Below are 20,995 nucleotides of genomic sequence, written 5' to 3' on the forward strand. Positions count from 1 at the left end.
TTGACTAATGATGTGTGATTCATTTGTCAAACGCTGTGGTCCTTTTGTAGCAACTACATTTAAGCACACAATGGTTTCAAAACTAATGTTTGAGGTATGACTTGCAACGAAACAGTAAAGTCTCTTCAAGTAATGCTTACCACAAACCTTATTTTACTCAAAAATCTAAAAATGCTACTCTTAACCCCCATTTGAATTCAGGAGGAAACGCTTGGCATAAACAATGCTAATTCTCCTCCAGGTTTTAAGACTACAAACTGAAAAGCAGGGCACAAAAACAATATCAGGTTATGAAATTAATCAATAATTATACATTGCAAAATGTTTTGTTAAAGAGGGTTTAGGAATTAGTTACATTTATGGCCTTTATATAGAAATACATGTATGCACTGTAGATAGAAAGGCACCCAATCAAAGGCACAAGAGCTTCCTACATTGCAACCTGCCACAAAACAGATTATATTTGACAAGAGCTCTCAGAACGTATACAAACCATGAATTGTTGATCTCAAGCAAAGCCTGGTAGTATTCTCAACCAGCCAATTGGAATAGCAAAGACTGCACACAGATACTAAAACAAAACATTTCTACATTAAAAATTGGTGTGTCCATTTAATATAATGACCTTTAGTCAAAAAGACATCTAGCCCGATTCCTACAATGGAAGACAGAGTGAAAGGGTCTTCTCTCTTTGTCCAAAACTGACAAATTCTCAACTCCCCTTCACACAGAGATGATGACACAGGATCTGTGCTTCACATTAAATCACTCTCAGCAGAGAGATTCAGCTCTATTGTGAAGTGTGCACTGGCCGTGTATTTAAAGGCTGATGAACTGTGTAAGTCTAAATCTAGAAATGCGCTCATCATGGCCATAATGTATCAGCAAAAGGTGAATTATGACATTAAGGAGGGTAAAAACACACCCATATGAATGTTGGCACTGGAAAATAAAACCATATCATAAGGTGGTGATACAATGAAATTAACTTCTCAGGAGCATATGGGAGAATTTCTTGGCAGCAGATTGTGCTTTTTCTTAAACATTGGCTCATTGTGACTCCTCAGAGGGGATTCATTTGCATTTATTATTTTGGACTGTCAGAATTGGAAGACGTGCGTGTGCGCGCATTATATATTGTCCTTCTCCATTTTAGCCATGACTGCTCATGCATCGCACGAGTCTCTCTCTGCCTCATTTGCCTTCTCTTTCAAGGCATTGTCTATATTTGTCTCTTCATCATCCCCTTCCTGCCTGGCTCTTTTCTCCTCCTCCCTCTTCTCTTTGTCCAACAGTCTGTAGTTGATTCCCATTCCGACGAACAGAAATACGCTGGCCACCACAAGGACGGCTCCACAACTCTGATATGTGTATTTATAATCATGGTAGATGTCATTGAGTCTTCCTGCGGAGAGAGATATGGAAAAACAGCTCATTAATCTCCATTACACAATGACTGGTCCAGGACATGCTGTAGGGAAGTATCAATTTTGGTATCGTGACGATCTATGCTATAACACATTCAGTGGTTAATTTAGCTAAATTATCCAAAATTCAGTCATGAAACTCTAGATGGTGCAAGCTGACAGGTCCTTTGACATGTAATCTGCAAGCCAATCAACTTGCGCACTCTCTCTGTCCAACATATAAATAGCCTCAGCTGTTTGCAGCTAAGCTGGTTTCACTGCAGCATGCTACAAGTTTTCTCTGTGAAATAGACTTTCTCCCAAGGACCACTTGTCTAGATCTGCTTCACAGGGATTGTATACTTGTCTAATTGTGCAGCAGCAGCATGTCCTACATGCTTGATGTAGCATGTCTTATGTATGTCTAAAGCCCAAAGTATACTTCGGTTTTGACACGAATGCTAGCATATGCATACAGGGCAAGTGACGAAAATACCGTCCTCAGCAGTGTTCGAGCACTGTTTGGGTGTGGCTGAATTTTTCTAACCCTGCATCCTCTGTACGCATAGTCTGCAAATGCTTGTGGAATTATTTGCACTAATTAATGGGTCCACAGGCTGGTAACACTCACTTGCTTTCACAAAGAAGTGCAAGATGAGGATAAACGCCAATAAACAACAAGAGATGGTGGAAAAAACAACAGTGGATGTACACGTCAAAAGCACGAGTGTGAGAAGGTTCAGGAAAATCCTTGCATTTGTATAACGAGTTTGAAATACTAAAAAGACTCATTTATGGATCTAAAATCCTGAAGAGAAATAGTCCAGTATCTCATAGCAGTCATAGCGTGCATGCATCAACCACCTGTGTGCACGCGCACAGTCAAATTGCAAGGCTAGATCCCAGCAATTGTCAAAACTGAAGTATGCTTTGAGCTTAATTGTGCAGCATCAGCATGTCTTACATGTTCAACAGCATGTCTGTGCATGTTCTAACAGTAGCAATTTGATTTACTTGCTCTGCAGCAGCAGTGAGGCAGATCTAGTCTGCCAAGACCAAACCTACCATTTAGTCATATCCATTATAACACCTTAAGTTTATTACTAGAGTTGACATGACTGAAATAGGGTTTAACCCTGACTCTTACCTAGTAACGGAGGCCCCAGCAGTACAGGAGCACACTCTACGATGGTGACCAGGCCGACTGCACTGGAGAATCTCTGAGCACCCACCAGGTCCATAAGTGTCTCGAAGAGTACGGAACTGAGCCAGCCGAATGCCACACCGAAAAACACGGCATAAATAGCAAAGCCCATGTAATCTGTGGAGAATGGCGCCATCAGGTGGCAGACACCGTTATACAGCACAGATAAGGCAAAGAAGTACTGTATGCGTGGACGGACCCAGCGTGTGTTGGCCACTAGGCCCATGGACGGCCGTGCGATCATGTCAGTGAAGGCCAGAATGGACAATAAAAAAGCAGCCTTATCCTTGGAAATGTCTTTACTTTTTGCGTAGTTACTGAGGAAGACAAGGGGTGCAAAGAGGCCGAAGAACATTATGACGTTTCCAAGCAGGTACAGCAAGAAGCCTCGGTGGGTGAAGAGGGTCAGATCCAGAAAACTGTTTACAGTCTGCAGGACAGTTTTTTTCTCTTGCCGTTTCGGTTCTTCCTCTTTCGGTCTGGTAGGCAGTGGTTTTGGTCCAATGGGCCGCATTAGCGATCCTGCAACGCAACAGTTCAGCAAAGCTCCACCCAGGATGAGGAAACTGCCCCTCCACCCATACTGATCAAACAGCCAGCTGTTCAGTGGGGCCAATGTGGACAGAAACACTGGGCTGCCCGCCATTGCGATGCCATTAGCTATTGGTCGACGCTTGTAGAAGTATTTACCAATCATGGTCAATGCTGGGTTGAGATTGAAAGCCAAACCCAGGCCTAAAAAGAGAAAATGAGAGAAAGCATGTATACATGATTCAGACACTAAGTCTCAAAACTTTCAGTATTTAAATCTCTTTTTTTAAAAAAAACAAAAGCTGTCTCAATCTGTTCTGGACTTGCTATGATCGATATTTAGGCCAATGTTTACACCTGGTATTAACATCTGTCTCTGGGAATCTGTTTACAAGTGGTCACGTGAGACAGATCACCGTTTACACCTGGTAGTAACATGGGTCTTAAATGCATCTCCTGTGAAAACTTGTCAAAGGGAGGGATTATATGATTATATGACTGCATACATCATTCACTATGACCCCGTTTCCACCTGGTATTAAGATGAGTTTCGAGTGATCCGATCACATATGGTCAAGTAGGGGTGTAACGGTTCAAATTTCTCACGGTTCGGTTTGTATCACAGTTTTAGGTTCACGGTTTCGGTACAGTTCAGTATATGCAATGTACAGGAAAATAAAAATTATTACTGCCAAATCCAAAGAAAGAATACTCTATTTGGTAACAAACACTTCAACAGGTTTGCCCTGAATAAAAATCATTATTTTACAGTAACCATAGTTTAACTATGGTATTTGTAGTAAAAACATAGTAACCACAAAATAAAAATGGTTACTGTTATTTTTACAATATACAGTATAATCATGGTTACTATATGGAAACTACAGTATTAATGTTGTAAAACCATGGTTAATTGTATCAAAACCATAATTTCTTCAAAGAAAACCAAGGTGACAGCAGTCATGGTTACAATAATATTACTATAGTAAAACCATGGTTCATTTTCCCTGGGTCTTTAACTAAAAACCCTTTTCTCTAATTAATAAATCAACATTTTAACTTAATACATGCACTATTACGCTACATGCATTGACATAAAATGCATTTCAAACTCTACTGCACATATATTCAATATTCAGAAGCTGTACATGACTACAGAAGGAACTTTGCTATTAAAATTGATACGAGGAAAGTTGTAACGCGGCTCGTATGTTTTAATCATATGCGGAAATCACACATCTTAGTCAGCGGAGTAGGGAAACATGCTGAAACAAACGTTGGCAACGAACGAAAGGGAGTGTGCAGTTTCGGCTCATCTGCGGCTCTGTGCACGCCGCATGCTCTCTTTCCCCGATGATTTCACAGTATCCGGCACTCGTGTCGAGCAAATTTCTGCATACAGTGCCTGGTTTGTAAACGTTTTTGACCATCGCTGTTGTAATAGACTGCAAAAAGAAAATGTTTCCAGACAGGAGACCTGAATAACGGAGGGGGCTTCTCTATCAGCGGCTCTTTTTCTCTACTTGCCATTTTCAACTACACCCCAACGCTTGCAGATCAGTGACGTCATCAAGTCAGCGTATCCATTTACAGATCCATTCAGGTGCATTAGCAGAGGTTGTAACTGTGCGTGTCTAGTTGACGCTTTATTTTCTTCACAAAACCTTGTGCTCCAGATGCGCCAATAAATTTGAGGTGAACCGTGGTGCCAATGCTTCCCATATCGTGGGTGGCGATTTTTTTTTTTTAACCGAGAACTGTTACACCCCTAGTGGTCAGCCCTAAATACAGGTCTAAACAGGGTCTATGTTATTTGTGGTCGAATCGCAAAAATCACATACAAATATGGTCAAAAACGCTTGCGACCAGATCGCATTTGAGGTGTAAACGCTAATCCGTCCTGTTTGCGTCCAGGCAGCAGTGAAGCGCCACCCCTCACGTGTCAATCAACCTCTGCGCTAAAACCAGAATTTACGTGCAGCTTTAAAAGGAAATAACCGTCCGATCGGGAAATTTAAAAGCAGATACATACACAATCACGACAGCTTCACGAACATTCTTTAGTGTGTCTAATATCAACACAGGTAATCCACTGAGATAACCGATAATTCTACCTGACATGTTGTGTTTGTACTTAGATTGCATTTCAACCCCATCTGGATGAAACAGTGGAATACCTACCAATGTTTTCGAGCTTTCTTTGTCTTTTCTGACTTTGTTGCGCTTAAATATCATGAAATAACACACTGACATAGAGATTGATGTCGTCATGAAATCAAAGACCCTCCCCTCCAAATCCGAACATAAGTGGTCACAGATGACGCATTTAAGTGACCAGGTGTAAACAGCCATGTGTCTCAACTGACCACATGTGATCAGATCACCTGAAACGCATCTTAATACCAGGTGGAAACGGGGCCTGTGTGTTGTGCTACATAAAAAGTAGGGGGGAAAAAAAGTGTTGAGCAGAATTCTTTTCGTTTTTTTAGTTGAGCTCATGTATTAACTAACCTTCACTTTATTTACATCAATGCATGTTGATGTCAGGCACATCAGAGAAGTTCCGTAAAGTCTGATGAATACAGTTGTGTTCACATAAATAGCAGTGCGTTAATAAAAGTGAATATAGTGCAAATATTTCTTAATAGCTTTTATTTCCATATTTCAAATGTAGTGGAAACATTACACATTCAATTCCAAATCAAAGCATTAACAAATTTGATCAAGTCTGCATTATTCTTTTACAGGAAGCAAAGAAAAGGAATATTAATCTGTTCAAAAACATAGCAGTGTCGACATTTTTCTCTTCAAACTCAATATTTAGTTGCATAACCACTGTTTTTGATAACTGCTGCGCATCTGCGTTGCATCGAGTCAACCAACTTCTGGCACCTAGAAACAGGTATTTCAGCCCAGGATGAATGAACTACATTCAACAGTTCCTGTGAATTTTTGGGTTTTGCTTCAGAAACTGCATTTTTAATGTCACCCCACAAGTTTTCAATGGGGTTGAGGTCAGGGGATTGAGCTGGCCACTCCATTACTTCAATCCTTTTTGTCTGGAACCAAGATGTTGCTCGCTAACTCGTGTGTTTGGGGTCGTTGTCTTGTTGAAAGACCCATTTCAGGGGCATTTCCTCTTTGGCATAGGGCAACATAATCTCTTCAACTATTTTGATGTATTCAAACTGATCCATGATCCCTGGTATACGATAAATAGGCCCAACACAGTAGTATGAAAAACATCCCCATACCATGATTTGTGCACCACCATGCTTCACTGTCTTCACAGCGTACTGTGGCTTGAATTCAGTACCCGGGGTTCACCTGACGTACTGTTGATGACCAATAGACCCGAAAAGAAAAATTTTACTCTCATCAGTCCACAGAATGTTACGCCATTTCTCTTTGGGCCAATCGATGTATTCCTTGGCAAATTTGAACCGATTCTGCACATACCGTTTTTTTCAACAATGGTGCTTCTTGCTGATAGCTTAGCTTCGATCAAACGTCTTCTGACTGTAACAGTACTTACAGGTAATTTTAGATCATCTTTGATCTTTCTGGAGGTGATGACTGGCTGAATCTTTGCCATTCTGACTATTCTTCGATCCATTTTAACAGTAGTTTATCATTTTCTTCCATGTGTTTTGGGGTTTTATTGCCATTTTAAAGCATTTAAGATCATTTTAGCTGAGCATCCTATAATTTGCTGCACTTCTTTATACGTTTTCCCAATCAACTTTTGAATCAAATTACGTTGTTCCGGCCCATTTTACTTAGCAATTCAGAAGGAAATATATTTTATAACAATGTGTGAAACATTTGTTTCTCTTCTTCCTTAATAAAGAACAATTTTTCACAGAATGAATGAATTCTCTAATTAAACTCCACACTGCTATTATTTTGAACACGCCCCTTTCAATGAATGAGTCAATTACTCATAACAAGCAGCGTGCATGTCATGACAGTTGGGTCTGTTGTTTTTCTATTACACTACTACATCTACTAAGTAAATTATTTGCAATGCAGAAATATCACTACTACTAATAACAGTGGTTCATCAGGTTACTGATGTTGTACTGCTATTTTTTAGTTAAAAGTAAAATTTTTGTCAGACCCGAGGACATTTCTCCAAAAAGTACGATCTTTGTCCCCATGCGCACTTGCAAACTGTAGTCTGGCTTTTTTTATGGCAGTTTTGGAGCAGTGGTTTCTTCCTTGTTGAGCAGCCTTTCAGGTTATGCCAATATAGGACTCATTTTACTGTGGATATTGATACTTGTCTAACTGTTTCCTCCAGCATCTTCACAAGGTTCATTGCTGTTGCTCTGGGATTGATATGCAGTTTTCGCACCTATGTTCATTCTCTAAGAGACAGAATGCATCTCCGTCCTGAGCAGTATGATGGCTGCGTGGTCCCATGGTGTTTATATTTGCGTACTATTGTTTGTACAGATGAACTTCATACCTTCAGGTGTATGGAAATTGCTCCCAAGGATGAACCAGACTTGTGGAGGTCCACAATATTTTTTTCTGAGATCTTGGCTGATTTTTTTTTTATTTTCCCATGATGTCAAGCAAAGAGGCACTGAGTTTGAAGGTAGGCCTTAAAATACATCCACAGGTACACCTACAATTCAGGACACCTCCTACCAGAAGCTAATTGGCTAATTGTCTAAAGGCATGACATAATTTTCTGGAATTTTCCAAGCTGCTTAAAGGCAGTTAACTTAGTGTATGTAAACTTCTGACCCATTGGAATTGTGATATAGTCAATTAAAAGTGAAACAATCTGCCCGTAAACAATTGTTGGAAACATTACTCATGTCATGCACAAAGTAGATGTCCTAAACGACTTGCCTAAACTATAGTTTGCTAATATAAAATCTGTAGAGCAGTTAAAAAATGGGTTTTAATGACTTAAGCCAAAGTGTATGTAAACGTCTGACTTCAACTGTATATACACCACTGGTCAAAATTTTGAAACACTTAATCTTTATTATAATTTTTTTTCTTCACATTTTAGAATAATAGTAATGTCATCAAAACTATGGAATAACAAATTGAACTATGGGAATTATATTGTGACTAAACAAAATCCAAAATAAATCACTAACTGTGTTATATTTTAGCATCTTCAAAGTAGTCACCCTTTGCTTAGAATTTGCAGACATGTACTCTTGACATTTTCTCAAACAACTTCTTGAGGTACCACCCAGGGATGCTTTTTAAACAGTATTGGAGTTCCCATCTATGTTGGGCACTTATTGGCTGCTTTTCTTTATTATTTGGCCCAAGACATCAATTTCAAAAACATTTTTTTAAATTTTTTTTATTTTATTAAATTTTAGTTTTATAATGAAATAAATTAATACGGTGGCACAATTATATTTTTGTCTACAAAACTAATTTCAAACATTTAAGCATACGCCTTCAGATCAAAAGATTTTTTAAGATGAGAAACATTTCAGTCAAGTGTTTCAAAAGTTTTGACCAGTAGAGTGTGTGCGTATGTATATATATATATATACACACACACACACACACGCACAAACACACTAACACACAAACACACCGACCAGCCACAACATTAAAACCACCTGCCTAATATTGTGTAGGTCCCCCTCGTGCCACCAAAACAGTGCCATCCCGCATCTCAGAATAGCATTCCGAGATGATATTCTTCTCACCACAATTGTACGGAGCGGTTATCTGAGTTACCATAGACTTTGTCAGTTCGACCCAGTCTAGACTTTCTCTGTTGACCGCTCTCTTCAACAAGGCCACAGAACTGCCGCTGATTGGATGTTTTTTGTTTTTGGCACCTTTCTGAGTAAATTCTATAGACTGTTGTGTGTGAAAATCCCAGGAGATCAGCAGTTACAGAAATAACCAAACCAACTCATCTGACACCAACAATCATGCCACTGTCCAAATCACTGAGATCACATTGTTTTCCCCATTCTGATGGTTGATGTGAACATTAACTGAAGCTCCTGACCTGTATCTGCATGATTTTATGCACTGCACTGCTGTCACACGATTGGCTGATTAGATAGTCACATGTATGATTTTTGGTGCCAGATGGGCTGGTTTGAGTATTTCTGTAACTGCTGATCTCCTGGGATTTTCACACACAACAGTCTCTAGAATTTACTCTGAATGGTGCCAAGAACAAAAAACATCCAGTGAGGGGCAGTTCTTCATTTGGAAATGCCTTGTTGATGAGAGAGGTCAACAGAGAATGGCCAGACTGGTTCGAACTAACAAAGTCTACAGTAACTCAGATAACTGCTCTGTACAATTGTGGTGAGAAGAATATGTGGGGCAAATATGCAGGTTGGCGTTGTTTTGGCGGCACGAGGGGAACCAACAGGCAGGTGGTTTTAATATTGTGGCTGATCGGTGTATATATATGTACATATATACACACATATATACACACACATATATACACACACACACACATACACATTATATATATATATATATATATATATATATATATATATATATATATATATATATATATATATATATACACACACACACACATATATATATATAAAACTTGTAAATCGCTGTACAATTGCTGGATGTAAATGTAACTGAAACACTTTGCACACAGAGGAATCCTCACACAACAGGACAGCAGTTCTGCAGGCTTCATATCGGATGAATTAAAACTTAATGTAGCTCATTACTGAGATCATTTTTGTACATTACCTAATAATATCACATTTGTTATGATCAATCATTTTAAGAAGATTTTACCAGCAATACGTAGGCTATGAGCCGTGCATTGTGTGCAGAGTCAATTGTCATTTTGGTCACATAAATGTTTGACTTCCTACGAATGTGCTTTGTGGATGACAAAACAGTTTGGACACTGATAACACCTGTATTTAGTGCTGTCCACTTGTGATCAGATCACCTGAAACGGATGTTAATACCCTAAGTAAATAAGAGGGTCTCTGATTAGTTAAGACCAGTACCATTAAATGTGCTTACCACCTATAACTCCCACACAGAAGTAAAGGCCCTCCACTGTGTTACAGAATGATGCGGCAACCAATCCTGTGCCAGACAGACAGCCCCCAGCAATCATGATTGGCCGACTGCCAAACTTATTCACCATAATACTGCTGATTGGTCCTGTTGAGAGATAACAGATGGATTAAAAGAGTAAGACAAATTAAATGCAGAGAATAACTTTAAACAAAATCATTAAACAAATATTATGTCCATTGCCCTCAGTTGCAATCATATTGACTAAATTGCATTATAACAGCAGTCATTCACACCACTGACCATTTCAAAGCAGGATTGTATGAGGAACACCAGAGATGATTCAGAGAAACAAAACTGTGATATGATGATCCCCCACCCCCACCTTTATCCCCTTAAACTCTGGCCCATTTTTTGGATTTCCGCCTAAATCTTACTGATATGTTAAATATTCAATCAATATTATTGTAGATGTTCAAAATATTATAAAAAATAGTCGCTTTTTAGATTTTCTTTTTTGCATACTGTAAATAAAAGGTGTTATTCAGGACCTACTTGGTGTAGCTCTGTTCTGAAAGTTTTGGTTGATTCCACCAGGGGGCAGCAAATACTAGAAAAAGAATTTTTCCTCTATTACTTTCTAAATAGAAGCTATTGAACTGCAACTGAAGAGAAGCAAAGGGTAATTTTTTTGTGTGTCTCCAAGTGTCATTTTGGACCCAAATGCAAAAACAGGTTAAAGTACATTACCCCAAAATTTCTACTTTTACTGTATGTTACACATGGCAAGAGCACTTTTCTGGATTTTCTTTTAGGTTTCATCACCTTTGTCTCTGTGGCACACCCAAGTAATAGCCAAAATGGCAGAAAAGGAATGAGATAGAGCAGCAGTTTTTGTGTTTTACACAAAACCATTTTTATTGTTGTATAAAAACATAAGTTATGGTCTACTTGTACCATAACTTTCACCAAGTACTACTTGAAGATTAAAAATATAGACTGTAAACAGCTAAAGAGAAACATGTGCAGAACTGCAATATAAAGAAATTACCACTCCCACCTGCTCACACAAGACACAAAAAAAAAAGAACTCAATACTGGTAACTTGCTATTTGAAGATTCAAAGTGCAAATATAGACTGTAAATATCTAAATAGGAGAGAAACATGTGCAGAACTGCAAAATAAATAAATTACCACTCCTACCTGCTGATACAAGACACAAAAAAGAACTTTTGGGAATTCTAAAAACAATGAGAAAAACACACCAAGAACTTTCAGTTCATTTGAAGTTAATTTATTTTTGTGTCCTTCAATGTGCCACTTCCTGAAACAGTTCCTCTTTGGCACACAGCACAGAGGCACCTGGCATTTTGTGCAGTACATAGGAGTTTTCACTTTATTTCCTGAGAGCTTGCACAGAGCACAAACTCTTCTGCCACTTGTGCCATCTGCTTCAAAAAATTCTGGATAACATTCCTTATCCTGGATGAGCCGAGAAGAGGATGACTCTGTGGCACCAGATGTGCTGGGTGGTGTGGCACCAAAACAGTAAGCACTAACAATTAACTGTATTTAGAAAAATGAATAAAACCTGTCATTCACTACAGAAACCGTTGTCTCCGCCGCCATGTTGAAAGTTTATGACTCCTCCCATCTCGGAAACTCAGGTATCAAAATTATCTCAGTTTTCCAGTCGTAATTATGACTTGAGGGGTCGTTCATGTGCAACTTCCGAGTGGGGAACTCGTATTTAAGATAATTCCGACAGCACATGAAGGCAGCATAAGACCCTATCACAAAGCAAAGAGGCACTGAGTTTGAAGGTAGGCCTTAAAATACATCCACAGGTACACCTCCAATTGACTCCAATTAGCCTATCAGAAGCTAATTGTCTAATTGTCTAAAGGCTTGACAAAAAATTTGAATTTTCCAAGCTGCTTAAAGGCACAGTTAGTGTATGTAAACTTCTGACCCACTGGAATTGTGATATAGTCAATTAAAAGTGAAACAATCTGTAAACAACTGCTGGAAAAATCACTTGTGTCATGCACAAAACTATTGTTTGCTAATATTAAGTCTGTGGAGTGGTTAAAAAATGAGTTTTAATGACTTCAACCTAAGTGTATGTAAATTTCTGACTTCAACTATATATATATATGCTGTTTCATTAGGAAATTGGTACTTTAATTCACCAAAGTGACATTCAACTGATCACATAGTCAGAACATTACTGATGTTAAAAACAGCACCATCACTATTTGAAAAAAAGTCATTTTTGATCAAATCTAGACAGACCCCATTTCCAGCAGCCATCACTCCAAAACCGTATCCTTGAGTAATCATGCTAAATTGCTAATTTGGTACTGAAAATCACTTGCCATTATATCAAACACAGTTGAAAGCTATTTGGTTCGTTAAATGAAGCTTAACATTGTCTGTGTTTGTTTTTGATTTGCCACAGTATGCAATAGACTGGCATGTCTTAAGGTCAATATTAGGTCAAAAATGGCAAAAAAGCTTTCTCTAGAAACTCGTCAGTCAATCATTGTTTTGACGAATGAAGACTATACAATGCTTGAAATTGCCAAAACAACTGAAGATTTCATACAAAGGTGTACACTACAATCTTCAAAGACAAAGGACAACTGGCTCTAACAAGGACAGAAAGAGATGTGGAAAGCCAGATGTACAACTAAACAAGAGGATAAGTACATAAGAGCCTCTAGTTTGAGAAATAGACGCCTCACATGTCCTCAGCTGACAGCTTCATTGAATTCTACCCACTCAACACCAGTTTCATGTACAACAGTAAAGAGAAGACTCAGGTGCAGGCCTTATGGGAAGAATTTTGAAACAGAAAAACAAAAAGAAAAGGTTAGAGTGGGCATAGAAACACAGACACTGGACAACAGATAATTGGAAAAGAGTGTTATGGATCTTAACCCCATTGAGCTTTTGTGGGATCAGCTAGACTGTAAGGTGCGTGAGAAGTGCCCGACAAGACAGCCACATCTATGGCAAGTGCTACAGGAAGCGTGGGGTGAAATGTCACCTGAGTATCTGGACAAACTGACAGCTAGAATGGCAAGGATCTGCAAAGTTTTCATTGCTGTATGTGGAGGATTTTTTGTTGAGAACTCTTTTAAGTAGTATAAGTTCTGATTTTTTTTTTTTTTTTTTTAATTGAAAAATTAATTTTTCACGTTATTAATGTCCTGACTATACATTGTGATCAGTTGAATGCCACTTTCCATAAGAGCAAAATCTGTACATTATTCCAAACATTTGGCCGCCAGTGTATCTATCTATGTATATAAGAAAGAAGAGAAGTATTTAGAGGTTGCTAAAGTATCCAGAGGTTGTTAGTGAATAAATAAACTGCCTTGTCAGTGCTGTAATGTTCTTGTGAAGGCTCTACTTGGAACAGCACCACTCTTAAACCTTGGCCATGAGTTAAATAACTTTATTACACAACACCAAGGCCTTTTAAATGAGGTTGTTCGGTCAACATGGTAACTAATAATTTTTAATTATAAGCATAGAAAGGAGGCAGTGAAATTTGGCATGGTTCCGGTACTAAGTTTACATTAATGGCTAGAATGTTAGAAAACTCCATGAAAATGTCAGCAAATAGTACTGCATACAAATAATCCAACTAAATGCTACCATGTCAAGATAAATGAATTTAAAGCATTTGAAGATGATGAGGAAGAAATGTAAGTTTCATGTGGCCAATCAGAGTTCAAAGAAGTTTGCCTGTCCCCCAGTCACATTCCTCGAATTAATTTATTCTGACAGGCTTTGTGCAGCACCAAACGGGCCATCCTTCCAGCCCAAAAAATAGACAAAGACAACAGTGATGCAGATATACACAAACAAACAACATTATATAAACTGAACAAGAGAGATGGGGAGATGTGAGATCTGCAAGAGAACAGGTTTTAGATAGTAGTTGTTGTGTATTTTTATAGACAGAACCTAAGATATACTACTACATGGGCAGCAGTGTGACTCCAAAAAAGACTGGACAAAAATCAAAGAATATATTTTATATCACTTCAAATCTGTGCTGACATGAGTCAAGAGGAACAGGTGTGAATTAGGCATGTAACGATACACAAACTTTACGATACGATGCATAGCCTCATGATACAATACGATATGAGTACCAACAAATGTTTCGCTCAAACTTATTCAAGGATTCGACATAAATGTCTTTTAAATCATAGACATTGGCAACAAAAAGCAGAGCTCTAAGCAACTTAAACAACAGCACTGCATTTAATTTGTTTGATTGTTGAGAAAAACTAATAGGAACAAGAAATGTTTTTCTTGAGAAAATTTTTTGTCTACACTCTAATCATTTATATCTGTATAGCACTTTTCACAGTACATATAGTTTCAAAGCAGCTTTATAGAAAATCATGCCTTGTTGTCTGAAATCCCCCTATGAACAAGCTGAAGTGACTTTAGCAAGGAAAACAAATTCTTTAAAATGTTATTTAGTGGTAAAAAAAAAAAAAAAAAAAAAAAAAAAAAAGGAAAGAGGAACCTGACCTCTGGTTTTATGATATATGCACATAATCCAATATTATTTGGCGGCTTGAGCAAAAACCGATTGGCAAACATAATTTTGCCCCCTTTTCCCTTGTTTAACTTTGCATGTAAACTTTACCAGCGTTATTACTGTTTATATTTAGAATTCAAAAGCAGATAATTAAAGTCTCATGTAATCATGGGTTTCTTACGTTGTCAGTTTTTTTAATAATCCATTTTTTGATAGTTATGACTCAATTTACGAGCATCTTGCTGTGCATGTCACGCTCAGTGTTGGTTGGGAGAGGTGGCTGTTAAACTTAACTGCTGCTGTTTCTGCCTCACAAATCCACCGATTTGCACGATGTCAGCGTTAATAAAACGAAATGTTTAATGTGCTGTAGCACCGGGATATGACACCGTTGTTTGGCAAATTCGACAAGCTGTAACGCTACAATACAATCTACTTGCCGTTTGCCATCGATGTTCTCGCCTATGTACTGTAAATGTGTTGCTGATTTCCTGTGAGCGCTCAGCGCTGCCTCTCGCAGTAGGAGAATGTTCCGCAGCTCTCAATATTGCACTGCTTGGTTTTTATTACACTATAATATGTTTGTTTATATATCGTACGATACATATGGTATTGTATAGTGAGCGTTGTATCGTACAATACAATATTATTTTTACATCCCTAATGAGAATGGCACACACCCCTGCAAGTAATAACCAGACCATCTCACTCAGGATGATTTTGGATGTAGCAGAGGAGAGAGAGACAACAGAAGTGTGGCCACACAAGATTTTGCGCTCCATTCCTAGTTATATAAATGTGAACGTGAGAGAGATAGAGGGTACACACAAGCATTATGCACTAAATTTTTAGCCTTTTGCTGCATAATAAAAAGTTAAAATTTGGTGGACTTCCTAAAAGATGTTTGAACAACAGAGGATCTAAACATCCTCAGCTGACAAACATGTAGAAAAGTAGTTTAAAGGAATGCTACGTGTTCATTCAAGTCACGCTCTCTTGACAGCATTTCATCCCCTTAGATACCATAGCCTTTCTGCCAGCTCGAATCAGTCATTCTCAATTGACCTCTCTCATCAACAAGGCATTGTCGACCACAGAACTTCTGCTCACTGGATGTTTTTTGTTTTTGGCAACATTCTGAGTAAACTCGAGAGACTGCTGTGCAGGTAAATCCCAGGAGATCAGCAGTTACAGAAATACTCAAACCAGCCCGTCTGGCACCAACAATCATGCCATGGTCGAAATCACAGAGATCACATTTTTTCCCCATTCTGACGGTTGATGTGAACATTAACTTAAGGTCCTGACCTGTATCTGTCTGATTTTATGCACTGATCTGTTGCCACACGATATACTGATTAGATAATCACATAAGTAGGTGTATAAAGTGCTCAGTGTGTGTGTGTGTGTGTGTGTGTGTGTATGTATACGTATATATGTGTGTATATATATATATATACACATACATATATATACATATATATATATATATATATATATATTATGTTAGTTAAGCGTTAAGCGTGCCAGACGGCCAACATACAAAAGCAGCTAGACAACTGATATCCTTTGCGTCTAGTAGGCATGGGTCAATGTGTGATTTTGGTGGTATGTGCTGTTCCACAGATGTGTCCCTTTCTACACGCACACACACTCACACACAGTATAAATATGTACGTAATAAATTGTTTGTTAATAAACTCTGTTACATTTTTCACTGTGCTCCTAAATTTCTTTGTGTGCTCCTAAATTTTTTCATTTAGGAGCGTATGTACTCCTTAGGAAAAAAGTTAGCGTAGAGCCCTGGTGTTGATAAATGGTCCTGGTAGCACTGTCATTTCGCTTTTGAAATGAGCAAGATGCGCTCCAAAACAATTTTAAGATGACAGGGGAAGGCTCATTAATATTCACGAGGAAAGTGCTAACTGATTGGTCAGTGAGACGTTCCGATCCCCTGCTATCCTACATTTTAGAAATAAGCTCATGGGCCACTTGAAATTAAGTGAGTTTGACACGTGTGTTATGCATTCAAATTTCTCACGGTTCGGTTTGTCACGGTTTTAGGGTCACAGTTTCGGTATTTGCAATGTACAGTTTTTTTTATTTTTTTATATTACTACCAAATCCAAAGTAAAAATACTCTATTTAGTGATAACCACTTCAAGTTTGCCCTGAACAAAAATCATTGTTTTACAGTAACCATAGTTTAACTATGGTATTTGTAGTAAAAACATAGTACCCACAAAATCAACATGTTTACAATATGTAGTATAATCATGGTTACTATATGGAAACTACAGTATTACTGTTGTAGAACCATGGTTAAATTGTACCAAAACCATGATTTCTGCAAAGAAAACCATGGTGACGGCAGTCATGGTTACTACAATATTACTATAGTAAAACCATGGTTAATTTTCACTGGGTCTTTAACTAAAAACCATTTTCTCTAATTGATAAATCAACATTTTAACTTAATACATGCACTATTACGCTACATGCATTGACATAAAATGCATTTCAAACTCTATATTCAGAAGCTGTACATCACTATAGAAGGAACTTTGCTATTAAAATTGATACGAGGAATGTTGTGATGTGGTTCGAGTGTTTTATTCATATGCAGAAATCACACATCTTTGTCAGCGGAGCAGGGAAACATATCGTTGGCAATGAACACCCCAATCGCTTTAGTTATTGTTTTATGCCAGAATTAGCACGGAGTGCTTGCTAAAAAACAAAAGGGAGTGTGTGCAGTTTTGGCTCATCTGCGGCTCTGTGTGCACCGCGCGCTATCTTTCCCTGGTGATTTAGGCGTAAATGATCATATGTCGATGTATTACCAGTATCCGGCACTCGAGTCGAGCGATGTCTGCATACAGTGCCTGTTTTGTAAACGTTTTTGACCATCACTGTTGTAATAGACTGCAAAAAGAAAATGTTTCCAGACAGGAGACCTGAATAATGCAGGGGGCTTTTCTATCAGTGGCTCTTTTTCTCCACTTGCCATTTTTAACTACACACAACGCTTGCAGAGCAGTGATGTCATCAAGTTGACCCATGTGAAACACAGGCGGAGGTATCCATTTACAGATCCATTCAGGTGCATTAGCGGAGGTTGTAACTGTGCATGTCTACTTGATGCTTTATTTTCTTCACAAAACCTTGTGCTCCAGATGCATCAATAAACTTGGTGAACCTTGGTGCCAATGCTTCCCAAATCGTGGGTGGCGAACCATCCGGTTCGTTTTTTTACCGAGAACCATTACACCCCTACCGAGTATGCGTGTGTGTTTGTGTGTGGTGGAGTCTCTTTCACAGTGTAGAAAGCGCACAGCTTACTGGGGCTGGCAAGGGTTATGTTGCATCAAGAAAATTAAATACACCTTATGAAATGTAATAGCGGCACTGCGCCACTGCAATATGAATACAGGGGAAACACTGCATCTACAAATGTTTAATTCTTGTGGCTATACAATTGAAACAATGTGCATTTTAATGTTACGAACTGTATTCCTTTAATAGAAAACTAATTTCAATGAAGATCAGTGCTGCATGGTTTGCAGTGCTGCTGGAAACTGGAATAGCTTCATATTTTATTATTTATTCAAAATCAAACCCATGACACTGTTGGACACCCTGTTATCCATATTTGCTTATGGGGTCTGAAATAATCTTGCATGCTTAAAGGTGCAATATGTAACAATGCCTTTTTTTTGCCAATGTGTGAACGGCTTGTAATGCAGCTTAAAAAATGAGCCCTTCCGAACTTCCTAGGTTGCCTATTAAAGCCTGTTGACTGATTTTCATGTAAAAGGAGTGGATCGCTTTTGCCAGGAAAATTCAAAGGATGTGACGTTTATGCGCGCTCCCGAGAGCCTTGCCTCTGTGCTTCCGCTATTCATCATCGACAGCAAACTACAACACTAGGTAACATTATCTTAGAGATGGAATCCAGCAAACATCCGGCTCCCAGCACAACACCGACTCCTACACAAACTCTGAGTAAGCCCAAAAAAAATAAATAAAAAAAAAAATAAAAAAAAATAAAAAAAATAAAATAAAAATGTATCTACTGAATCCCATCTGGCTAAGCGGGAACGTGATCATGGACGAGCGAAAACTAGAGTGAACATCGGCAGGGCATTTCTTTAAAATAATTTCAACGATCTTCTCTTTATACTAAAAGTCAGGTATACAGGGTAAATTTAAGCAAATACGCTGGTTTCTTGATCATAGTACAACATATGACATACAAAACATACAATAGTGCAACAGTAAACTGTGTGGTATAGTTCGGTAGTATGTAGCTGTATGTGTGTATCAGTATGCCATGTTAGCTAATAAGTAGTTTTAGTTTAGTCTCAAAGTTTGTAGTAAAACAATCATAACTGTGTAATTTTTATTATGCATCTGTCAGAATGATGCCGGTGAATCACGTTCAGCCTCTCTGTACGTTACGTCATTGTTTTGGTCGATGCTCGCTCGCATCCCTATGGAGTGTGTGCACGAGCAACAGGTAGCTGGCTGCAGTTCACTTAACAAGGGTTTCTGAATCTTACATACTGCACCTTTAAATTCTAATGTGACTGCCCCTGACAGAGGTACCAAACTTTCATTCATACCCACTCACTCATCAAAAGGGTTACTACAGAACAGTCAAACCATAAAATTATACTTTCTTTCAAACGTTCACTTTCCATCCACAGACAAAAAAAACCCCAAAAAACATTCAAGTATGAAATTCAACAGTGAAACAAGGTCTCTCCCTCTTCTTTGCCTCCATCAGTTTTTAGGTGGCTATAATTATGGAAGAGCCTCTTTGTTGAGTTCAGGCTACGTGCTGAGGCACACATATTTACATGTGCGTGTGTGCGTGTGGAAGAAACCACAGATAGTTCTACTCCAGGAAGTGATGTCATCAACTGACGCTGCCCTCACCCACACATTCGTTGACGTGGTAGTTAACTGCAAATATTAGTCATGCTATAGAAATTTGTTCACTGTTGAATCCTTTCTAGTTTGACATCATGTGACTCAGCCACACTGCTGCCCTTGAAGCAAAATTTCCGCCCTACTTTAGCAAACTAATGTGACTAGACTGAGCTCGGACTATCAGCCAAATATGCCCGAGTATCTGAATACTCGGTATTCGAGTACATTTCTTTCATGCCTTTCCTTTGGTTTGCTTTCCAAACTATAAAATAAACAGTGACTACAAGGATTAATGCTCAGATGAATTTACAAACCAACATCACATTCCAGGTGAGCTCCAGAAAATTTGGCTTATCACTCCCTTCAGGAATATCAACTCAGAAAACTAGCTGATACCCACATGTCCCTAATCACTTAACAAGTGCATAAAAACTAGAAAGGATACATGCAAACACACGCAGATGCGCAGTCCCACCGTGCACATCAGTAGCACAGCAGCAGCAAACGGCAGGTCAGAGTTTAAACACACAGCTTTGTTTTGGTTCGAAGATTATTTTACAATACCAGAGCACAACCACAGCAAAAACAAAAGCTCTATTTCAAAACATACTAGGAAAGAGAAAGCAAGAGAGCGAGAGAGAGACTGTACACAAGACATTAGTAAATGAGACTGACCTCCTGCATACATGACAGCCAGCATAATTGAGGAGATCCATGACACTTGACTGCTGGTGGCATTGAAGATCACCTCGATCTCTTTGAAGAACACTGTGATGGACTTGGGAAAAGCGTAGGAGAACCCAATGCTGATGAAGGCCCCTACAACCACTGCCCAGCCCCAGCCGCCCTCTGGAGGAGTGTAGCCCACTGGCCCTCCTGTTGCTGGTGGCATCTCTACACACACAATGATGGGGATGATGATGATGAAGAGAAGAATCAGATGAGCTTCAAGTACACCTGATCAGTCTGTGGGAAGAAAAAGATTTAGATATTTATAAGACAGCACACATGGATGTGTCAGGGTAAGAAGGGAAGCGCATGATGCACTAGTTGAATCTCCCGTGTTCGATACAAGATCTCGGCCAAATTTAATGGAACTCTGGATGGAAATTAACGTTGTGACGTTGCATAAGGTTGTCAAAACAATGCCATGACGAATGTGCGCCGTAATCAAAGCTAAAGGTCCAACGAACTATTAGAGTATGCAACTTTTTTTTTGGCCAAGCAGTGTATCAGGCACACTGAAGTTCCGTGAAGTTCTTGTACATGTATGTGCTTTTAAAAGATTTACTTTCAGATGGTTATTTTCTTTCCAAACTTTACGTAACTGTCAAAGATGA

The 20,995-nt window shown here is 38.7% G+C and overlaps 1 protein-coding gene across 2 annotated transcripts in view; it reads right to left on the bottom strand.

The window, feature by feature from the left end:
- Positions 1-351: 351 nt before the first annotated feature.
- LOC127414465 (monocarboxylate transporter 1-like) overlaps positions 352-20,995 on the bottom strand; it is a 41,319-nt gene continuing 20,675 nt past the window's right edge. Inside the window, exons 2-5 of one of the 2 annotated variants that reach the window (XM_051652504.1) lie at positions 20,331-20,621; positions 10,156-10,299; positions 2,554-3,345; positions 352-1,405 (exon numbers count right to left, since the gene is read on the bottom strand). In XM_051652504.1, the coding sequence (XP_051508464.1) occupies positions 1,167-1,405; positions 2,554-3,345; positions 10,156-10,299; positions 20,331-20,547 (1,392 nt within the window). In that variant the 5' untranslated portion in view covers positions 20,548-20,621 and the 3' untranslated portion in view covers positions 352-1,166. Of the gene's footprint in view, positions 1,406-2,553; positions 3,346-10,155; positions 10,300-20,330; positions 20,623-20,995 lie in introns of both variants that reach the window. The other variant, XM_051652503.1, reaches the window with a different exon arrangement.

This window comes from Myxocyprinus asiaticus, chromosome 24, assembly GCF_019703515.2.
Source record: "Myxocyprinus asiaticus isolate MX2 ecotype Aquarium Trade chromosome 24, UBuf_Myxa_2, whole genome shotgun sequence".
Lineage (NCBI taxonomy): Eukaryota > Metazoa > Chordata > Actinopteri > Cypriniformes > Catostomidae > Myxocyprinus > Myxocyprinus asiaticus.